Raw genomic sequence first — 10,481 nt, 5'->3', positions numbered from 1 at the left:
ATCACCACCCACCATTACCACCACCAGGCTGATGTGTGACATAGCATCACAATAAGAAAAAACAAAAAATTGAACCACCCAGGTGCCAGGAATTCCCATCAATGTCAAGGATCACAAAATTGGAAATTCAATTAAACTACCATAATTACTAGTAACTCACTGAGTAGTAGTCTGGTCCTCCACCAGGGTGTTCTACCTATAAACCCCAAACCAAACCAAACCACAGCCTATGAGTGGATCGTATTACAGAAATAGGATTTTTTTTTCTTTAAAGAACTGGTGTAAACATAATGTAACTTGTCCCATTGCTTTACTTTGGGGAGAAAAGCTTTGGGAATGCCAAGGATCCTCAGGACTATGCCTACCTCTTCATACAAACTCCAGCCCCGAGCTCTACACCTGTCATTGGATACATACTGGGTCTTCATGAAGGGGAGCTCCACGGGGGAGTTCCTGGGCTTTTCTTACTCACGATCAGCCATGCAGCAGCCAGCCCAGGACCGGTTCTCAAGCTGCTGAGGGATTGAATGAAGTAAGTAAACCTGATTCTTGGGTTTGACAAAGCAAGAGGATCAGCCTCAAATCCAAAAGCAGGATCAGTAAATAATTTTGCTTCCTAAGAATCCTCTCTCCATTTGTACAAATCAGGAATCAATGCTTTCTTCCTTTAATAATTTCACCTTATAACTGGAGTGCAGTTAACAGTGAGGGTTCTATTTGGATGGATGAAAATGGTTTGAGAATAGATAATGGTGATGCTTGCATCACGCTCTGGAGATAATTAATGCCTCGTGAATGAAACACTTAACAATGGTCGTTTGTCGTTTCAGCTAATTAAATAAAATTTTAAAGATAAGATAAAGCAAATGGTTAAGGTGTTTGAGTTTTAGAACAGCGAACTAACTAAATATTTCAATGTTAGTTTGCTCACCTGTGATCTCAGATCACGCTGAGGTGAGGCGGGGGAAATGTGCCCAAACTGGAATTTAGCGCATGGGAGTGGGGGTGGGAAGAAGAGTTACAAATAGTAATTCTAATTATAACCTTGAAATCACCCTTATAATGTGTTATGGGTCCATTTTTTTTCCTGGAACAGCTTAAAGGGAAGCTGCTTGCTCTGTTGCAGAGATTGTGTAGTTGATTTTTATTTGGGCTATTGTTTGGAAAAGATCAGCTGGCTGTGTAGATATGAAATACAGTTTTTCCATAAGACGGGTGTTACCTTCGTATTAAAAAGACCACCGTATTTGTTCCACACCCCTGTACACAGGTGATGGTATTAATACTAAACTGCAACATGCAGGAATTAAACTATAACCCTCCCACCCCTGCCTAAAGGATGCTTTGCAATATTTTCCCCATTTTCCATGTATTCTTGGGAAGAAATCACGAAGACCCTAGCATTGGACATTTGGAAAGCAGAGAAAGAACCAAGAGGACCATCCTTCCTGAGATGGACTGACCAGAGGCTGTAACCATGGGCTCCACCACAGTGGTCATCGTGAGGGCGGCCCCGGACTGGGCAGCAAGTCGCTCCCATTGTCCATGCGGTGGCTATGCGTCAGAACCAACCAAACTGCACCCGACAGTTTCTCCATATACACTGCAGCTAACACTGATTGAGCGCGCTCTAGTGGCACAGTGGGTTACGTGTTTGGACACTGTATTAGTCTGGGTACTTTGGAGAAACAAATCCACAGCGACTCATGTATAAGAGAGAGTTTTATGTAAAGAAAATGTGCATCACAAAAACATCCCAACCCAACGCTGCCCAAGCCCACAAGTCCAACATTAACCCATTAACCCATTAACCCAACACCAGTCCACAAAGTCCTCCACCTCACAAAACAGAGGCAATGATGCCGACTGCAGGAGGAAAGCTGAGTCCGTGAACGTGTAAGCATCTCAGCACTGGCAAGGGTCTCCACACGGCTGCTCCAGCACCCAGGGCTGCATCGGGATAGATCCATGCGGCTTCTCCTTGGAGATGTCTTGTAGGAAGTCAATCTTGCAAGCTGAAGCAGGGAACTGCTAAGGCAGCTGCACCCGATACAACCATCACAAAACAAGAGACCCGAGAACTAGAAAGGCGAGGCTTCATCACCCATTTATCCCTCCGCCTTTCAATCAGCACCACATGTGATTATCGGCCAGGCTGGCACAATTAACTAACTCAGACACTAACCACAAGGTCAGCAGTTCAAACCCACCAGCCTCTCCAAGGGAATAAGATGAGACTATCTACTTCTGAAAAGATGTATTGCTTCGGAAATGCAAAGGGACAATTCTATTCATTCCTGTAGGGTCACTAAGAGCCAGAACTGACTTGATGGTAACAAGTACATGGAAGGATCGGATTTTGTGTCCTGATTCTTTCTTCTTCCTTGGCCATCTGTTAATCTAGTGTCAGCCAAGCAGCCAGAACAAGTCTGTTAACATTGAATTCCGACCAGGGCACATCTCACCTCAAAAGCAGTGAGAGGCCAAGTCCTACAGTGAGTGAGCCTGCCCTCCCCCACAGGGGTTACATCTCCAGTCTTGACCCCCACCGCCTTCCCCCACAGGCCCCTCTAGCCTCAGGGTCTCTGCGTTCACGGGAGCCTCTCTTTGGCAAGCTCCTGTGCACAGATTTGCAGAGATTGCTCCCTGATTTACTTCTGTCAATTCCCCCAAAGCCACTTTCTCTGTGGGGCCTTCTCTCACCCTGTCAGATGCCCTGTTCCTTTTAAGTGTTCCAATGGACTTCAGAGTTTCTCTTTTTGTTGTATTAAAAAAAGTCATCTTATTGGGGGCTCGTACAACTCTTACCACACTCCATCCACACATTTATCGTATCAAGCACATTTGTATATTTAAGGCCATCATCGTTCTCAAAACATTTTCTTTCTACTTGAGCCCTTGATATCAGTTCCACCACCCTCCCCTCCCTCCCTCCCTCCCTCATGAACCCTTCATAATTTATAAATTGTTATTATTTTTTCATGTCTTACACTGTCTGATGTCTCCCTTCACCCACTTTTCTATTGGCCATCCCCCAGGGAGGGGATTATATGTAGACCATATAATCAGTTCCCCTCTCACTCCCCAAACCTTCCCCTTTCCCTCCTGGTATCTCTACTCTCATTATTGGTCCTGATAAGGTGACCAGATTTTAACATTGGTAAAGCGGGACACCATTGATAAAACTCATATCCTGGCAAAATAGCCAAATGGCAGCTGAAAACTGTATACCCTAGCTTGTTGTGCATTCTTTCCAAAAATTGGGACTTTTTTAAAATGTTGCAGGACGCAGGAAAAATTGTTAAAAATCGGGACCGTCCCGCCAAAAGCAGGACGTCTGGTCACCTTAGACTCCTGAGGGGTTTATCTGCCTGGATTCCCTGTGTTTCCAGCTCTGATCTGTACCAGTGTACATGCTCTGGTCTAGCCGGATTTGTAAAGTAGAATTGAGGTCATGATAGTGGGGTGGGGGAGGAAGCATTCAAGAACTTCAGGTTTTATTTAAAAAACAAAAACAACCCTCACTGCCATTGAGTCAATGCTGACTCATAGTAACCCCCTCTATGTTTCCGCAACAGTAACTGTTGACAGTAGCAGAAAGACCAGTCTTTCTCCCACAGAGCTGCTGGTGGCTTTGAACTGCCAACCCTATGGATGGCAGCCCAACACATAACCACTATGCCATCAGGCCTGCTAGGGTATCTAGCAGCCTCCATTTCTGACACCTTTATTAAGTGTTTCGCCTGTCTCGACAGCCTAACGCCCACACCAGGGAAGCAGGGAGTTTTCTCTTGTTTACCTCTGTAACTTCTGGGCACCGAGCAGGTGTCATCCATGAAGGAGAACTGCAGCTATAAATGCCTTCCCTTCATTAGGCCAGGGCTTCCTGATTTCTTCCTGAGGATATGAAGACACTGGAAAGCAAGCTGTGGGTCCTGTCTAGCTCAGGGGAAAGAGCTCTATTGTTCTATCAAGCTGGTTGTGAAAACGATGCTTGGAAACTTTGAAAAAAATGCTGTTTTTCTGTTGACCTGTACACTCCATTCAGGAACTTACAGTACAAAGCGTTATTCTGCAATGGTCAAGCAAGCAGAACCCTGGATGTTTAAACACAGCTAACCTAAGAGGATCCAGTTAACAGCTGAGTTTTCTATTAGGGATGATTCAAGTTGTTACTTTATAAAATTTCTTGCAATTCTCACCACTCGGAAATACTTAAAATTACAACCCAAGTTTCTTGTCTGTTCTTCACTGAGATATCTTGCGCACACCGTAAGATGTGTCATCTTACAGTACGGTCCGGTGGTTGTTCACAGAACATTTTCATTAGCCTCATGACAAACCTCGTACTGGTGAGGCCTCACTCCCCATGACTAACCCCAGCCGCTAGCAACCACAAGCTACTTGCTGGTTCACCCTCCATGGCTTGGCCTATTCAAATATAAAAGTGACTTCTGACCTATGCATGTCTCTTGTAGCCTACAGTCTGAGCATCATGCTCTAGTGAGCCTGGTCCTTCTCTCGGCATGGGTTCCCAGACCACAAGTGCCGGTGGCTCTGAGCTTGAGTGGGCCAAGGCGGTCAGTGTGAAGGTGGTGCTTTCAGGGGAAGGCCAACCAGGGGCCATCCCATCCACAGTGGGCTTATTTCAAACAATGAAACTCCTGACGTCCGTGGTAAGAACTGGAGGATGAGGATGAAGACATCCAAGAATCTCTCTTTTTGAGCATGCGATTGGGAGGGGCACTACAGACACCACCACCTCTCTTCCTGTGTGTCTCAGCCTCTTAAATGCCCGGGGACAGCGAGAGGGTCCGTCACCCCACGGCTGGGGAAAGATAGGCAGCTTGGTGATAGAGAACAAAGGAGAAAGCAGTGGAGGCACCCATACACTGGACAACATAACTCAGTTCCTTACACAAATAATCATATGGCCCATAGTTGACATCCAGTAACTGCTGGCTAGATATCAGAATGTACTTAGTCATAAGTGAAAGATGTATGTTGAAGCCCTTTGTAAGCTATACCGTACTATATTTTCACACATATAACATACCATCTACATTTATTTGTCAAATGCTCCCTTCTTCCCAGAGATATTTTTGTAAATGCATTATGCTACATGTTTTTTTAATTAAAAATTTGGTTTTGACATAGGGATGTGAGTTAGTTAGTTTATTGTGCCAACCTGGTCGATAAACACATGTGGGATTAATTGAAGGGCAGAGAGATAAATGGCTCGGTGAGCCTCACCTTTCTACTTCTCGGGTCTCTTGCTTTGTGATGGTCGCACTAGGGTGCAGTTGCCTTAGCAGTTCCCTGCTTCAGCTGGCAAGGCTCACTTCCTGCAAGACATCCCTGAGGAGAAGCCACATGGACCTACCCTGATGCAGCCCTGGGTGTTGGAGCACCCGTGTGGAGACCCCTGCCAGCACTGAGATGCTTACACATTCACTGACTCGGCTTTCCTTCTGCAGTCGGCATCATTACATCTGCTTTGTGAGATGGAGGAAGACTTTTTGGACTGGTGTTGGACATATGGGTTAATGGGTTAATGTTGGACTTGTGGGCTTGGGCAGCACTGGGTTGGGATGTTTTCTTGATGCACAGTTAACCTTTATATAAAACTCTCTTTTACATGAGTTTCTGTGGATTTGTTTCTCTAAAGTACCCAGACAAATACAGGATGCTTATGAAAATAACTCCATTAGGGGAAGGAGCAACTGGCAAATGTAGACGGTGGGTGTGAGTTGTGTAAAAATATTGTATGTATATTCCTTAATCCAATTGATTCTCTTTAAAGTCACTCAGAAATGCTGGGGAATTACTTAAACTGCCTTTGTTCTATGAGAGAGAAAAGAAGACAAGTTGTCTGCCCTCCGGGAGCTTGTCAGCATCAGGAGATTGGGAGAAAGCATCTTAAGTAGCCAGAAAACATGAGCAAATACGGAATTATACCTGGCCAGGGAATTCTAACCCAGAGATGGTGGCAGGGAGCTTCCCTTACAGGAAGGAACCAGCTTTGAACGACGCAAGTGAAACAAGACATTGCAAAGGTGGAGGATCACATTTCCCACATACGGGCTGTTTGGGAAAAGTTAGGGATTGCTGGACATCTTACCTCAGAACAGAGTCTAAACTGGAGGCAGAGGCTGCACCGTTTGGATCGAACTCAACGTCCTTTAAGGCAAATCTTTCCAGGGCTTCGAAGATCCTGTTTGACTCTTTGGAAATAAACGCCTGCTCGCACTCCTTGGTAAACTCTTCATGATAGGAACGTTCGAAGCTGTGTTTGTAGTCTTTATAGTCAAAAAGATAAATTTTAACCTCTTAGATGTTTAGTTTCCCGCTGTCCATTGCACGTGGTTATTATAGATACTCAGGAAAGGTAGCTTCCCCTCTGTATCTCGATTAACTTACTGGTGCCATCACTCAGCATAGGGGGCACCACTACACAGCCCATTCCGCCACACACAAACAACTTACTCTTCCTGGTGCTTGTACATGCCTGCATAGGAGTTCAGTAATTTCAAGACCAACAAATCACAAAGGCAAAAATAAAAGTGTGTTTAATGCCCTTATTACATAGATTCTCTCATTTTTCATAGCTAAATATGAAGTCCCCTAGTTTAATTTTATGGGGAATCTGTATGTGTCTATCCATGGCAGGGGTTGTGGGAGTAGGGGTTGTAGGTTTTAATTTTAGGGTGGCCAGTCCTAATAAATATGACAACCATAAGTACAGCAGCAGTTTGTGATGAGGTACGTTTCCTTGAACTCTCTGTTAAAATAAGGGCAGGGCCAGCCAATGGGAGGATCTCCTAGCTTCAGCTTGCTGTGATTCTAAACTCATTGCTTAATTAAGGTCAAGGTGTTCCTGAAGGCCAAAGATGTTTTCTTGTCACTGGAGATGTGTGTATTCCACAGGTTTATTTCTCTTGCTTTTCTTGTTTTGGGGGGCGGGGGTGGGGAGGCGGTGGATAGGTAGGGGAAGCTATTATGAACAGTGTAGGACACAGAGAATCAGGTAGTTAGGCTGCTAGCTTCCTGAGACACTCACCTGTACTTGCACAATAAACTGGGTTGCCCTGCGGTTCATGTGAAAGGTAGAGCAGACTTAGAGGGCCTACAGTGTGGCCAAAGGTAGCTTCCTGTTTCAAAATCTTAGCGTTTGAGATGCTCTCACAGCCCAGGTGGTCTCTTGAGCTACCGTAGAACCTCACTCACAGTCTCAGGTATCTCCAAGGACCTCCAAATTTATTTGGAGAGTCAAAATCATAAACTTAGAATTCTACACTGCCTCACAAAAACTAGCAGCTACCCAAATAGCCTCTCACTACCTCCATTGTGGAGTAGGAGATTTTAGAACGACCTGGGTGATTAAAGAGTATTAAAGGACCCCTCACCCCGCACAAGAAAAAGAAATAAGTTAGCACTTCTTTCCAAAGCGTTTTTCTATAATTCTTTCATTCTGCATTTTCTAACTCAAGACATTTGGTTCATATATAGATATAAGAATAAAGTCAAACAAGCTTATCTTTCAACATTAACCAAAATCAATGACGTAGAATACAATGGAGAAATTATCTGTTCCTACCTCAAATACACAGTCTTTTTAAAAATCCACATATCATATAATTCAATAGTTTAATCATATCAAGAAGATTTTTACAATCATTACCACAATCAATTTTAAAATATTTGTTCCTTGTACTCATTGTTATTAGTGTAATTTTTTTTAATTTTGGCGAAAATATACACAACAAAGCATTCTCCAATCAACAACTTCTACATGTATAATCCAGTGGCATTGATTATATTCTTCATGTTGTACAACCATTATTGATATCTTTTTCCAAATTATTCCCCCATCATTAACATAAACTCAGTGCCCCCTTAGCAAAACTCTTCCTCCTCCACCCACGGTAACCATTTGTCCATTTTTTCCCCAGTAGTTTTCTTGATAAAAAATTCACATATACACTTCCACAGTGAAGCCGCTTTTTAAAAGCATTGCCTATACATCATCACAATCTGTTCCGGTGCTCCCTTCCCCTCCCGCACTCAGGCTTTGCTGTTCAGTCCCCTCCAACTCCCCATCCCCAGCTCAGATAAGCCATGGCTTCAGTCATTGTCTCCTCGCAGCCACTCCTCCGGGCTTCCTAAACTGGGAAACCTAACGGAAACAATAAAAACTAAACAGAAAGAAGGAATCAACGAGTAAGAAAGGAAAGGGCATCAGGGGTACTTAAAAAGCCAGAGAAGAAATTTCTATCATGGAACAAGTGAGAAATGTTTAAGCCTAGATGAAATTCAAGTTGGGTCAAGAGGGAGGTCAACTAACCAGGTATCATATCATCCTATAGTTCGAGCCACATGTCAGGTTTACCATGATCTCTGTCTGACAACAAAGCTGTTGGACTCCCTGGCCTGTGGCCAGAGGGGATCTGCCAGAGGCTGACTCTACACAGAAAGTCTTGAAGATTGAATGCATTAGGGAAGGGTCGTCAGTGGATATATTCTCTACATATTAAATAGATAATCTCTACTTAATATGTAGAGAATATCTATTAACCACATTTCAGACTTTAGCCAAATGCAGATATTTTTCCAGAACTCATTTGTTATTACTCATTCTTATTAACTGCTATTTACTCTATATCTAATAGGTACCATGCTCTGTTTTTAGGTACTTTATATGTTTGATTGCTTTTAAGGACATCAGTGCCAGTCCATTTTAGAGTAGAAGAAAATAAGACTTACCAGTATATTAAATAATTTGCTCAAGGTCACTCAGCGAAAGAGTGAGAAATCTAGGATCTGAGGCCATGTCTGTCAGATTCCAGTACGCCAGTCCTGACGCTATTGTTGGCTGCTCCCATCCATTCACGCTACCCTACCTTCAGTTAGGGGCCTTTTCGTCATTTGGGATCCAGCAACCCTCAACCCCCAATTCATGCTATTCCACTGACTCTACCTCCAACTCCAGAGTACTCGTAATGCAGGTTAGGCAATCCAAGCATTTATCACTCTATTTTTTATGCTTTGGGTAAAAGTTAACACAGAGAAGTTTCCCATTTAATAATCTATAAACAAATGGCTGCATGAAGAGCACCATCTTTTCTTGACCTCTGGGAGTTGGGTCAAATATCAGTAAATGACCCAGGTCAAGCTAGTCAGAGGCAGAAAGACTCACTGCTAGGACTTTCAGCTATTTCTGTTGGACTGGAGCCCGGAACTGCCACAGCCATTATCCTTAGATGAGGGAGGAGACAGGGATTGGCGCTACCTCAAGAAGGCAGAACCAGGCCAGGAGCTGGCGACACCATTTGATCCACTAGATCAAAGGCCAGGAGCTGGCCAGGAGCAAAGGCCAGGAGCTGACAACACCATTTGAACCACTAGATGAAGCCTGAGCTGAACCAGTCCTAGTCCTGGGTTCACGATTACATAAGCCAGTTTGTTTGTTTTTCCATTAAATTATTTTTTCAAATTCCCTTGTCATTGAAGTCAGTCTGAGTCATGTAAAACCAAAAGAGTTGTGAATGATACAATGGTCTGTTTTGTGGTCCAAATAATCTGGGAAACTGGATTATATGAAGAAGAAAATGGATCAGGATTGGAGAAAAAGGTATCAACCACCTGCAGTAGGCAGGTGACACAACCCTGCTTGCTGAAGAGGAGGACTTGAAGCACTTCCTGATGAAGATCAGGGATTGCAGGCTTCCGCTTGGATTACAACTCAACGTAAAGAAAGCCAAAATCTTCACAACTGGACCAGTAGGTGACATCATGATAAACAGAGGAAAGACTTGTGGGGGAGGTCAGATGCTTAATCCTCCCTGAAGGCAATCGCTGCTACACCGCAGTCTCTTCCCACCACAGGGGTGGGCCGGCTCCCTGCTGCTGGAGACAATGGATTACCTCTCTCTGTAGCCTGAGACCATCAGCTTGGTTCCTGTAGGAGGAGTTCACATCCTACTGATAATGGTCTCTATCAGTTGAGCCAGGAACAAGTCAAACCGGCTCTGTGACATCCAAAATTAGGCTGCCATCCTGTGTCTAGGATCCGCCCATCTTGTCACATGTATACCCCCAAGCCCTCCTCTTCCTATTGTGTGTGTCCCTAGACCACCCCCTCATTGCTGTCTAACCTAGAGTGCAACCCCTTCCTCTGACATATGACTTAACCTTTAATTAGTGGGCTTGCACCCTCCAAAAGGTATCTAGGCCTGGGTCAGCAGTAGAGATCTCTCTCTGGCTTCTCGCTGGTCACTCTCTCCCCTTCACTCTCTTTTCCTCCCTCCTTCCCTTCCCCTCCTTCCCTTCCCTCTCTCCCTCCACATGGACCACCAAGCGGGCTGAGGTGAGCATGCTACCATAAAGGGTGTCTAACTATGCTCTCAATGACTTTAATATAATACTCATATATCTCAACCATACAATTGTGATTACTGAACCTGTGGGCAGTAGCGGTGGGG

At 44.3% G+C, this 10,481-nt stretch overlaps 1 protein-coding gene across 1 annotated transcript in view; it reads right to left on the bottom strand.

Moving 5' to 3' along the window:
* Nucleotides 1-10,481, bottom strand: part of LOC101649577 (putative tetratricopeptide repeat protein 41) — a gene marked incomplete at its 5' end in the record, with an annotated part of 87,030 nt that overhangs the window by 67,329 nt on the left and 9,220 nt on the right. The window contains one exon of the mRNA XM_030885850.1: nucleotides 6,121-6,299. Within this exon, the coding sequence (XP_030741710.1) occupies nucleotides 6,121-6,299 (179 nt within the window). The remainder of the gene's footprint in view (nucleotides 1-6,120; nucleotides 6,300-10,481) is intronic.

Source organism: Echinops telfairi, unplaced genomic scaffold (assembly GCF_000313985.2).
Source record: "Echinops telfairi isolate 266 unplaced genomic scaffold, ASM31398v2 ScPeMD7_2;HRSCAF=8, whole genome shotgun sequence".
Taxonomy (NCBI): Eukaryota; Metazoa; Chordata; class Mammalia; order Afrosoricida; family Tenrecidae; genus Echinops; species Echinops telfairi.
The sequence above is the reverse complement of the archived record's forward strand: the minus strand, read 5'-3'. Positions and strand labels throughout refer to the sequence as shown.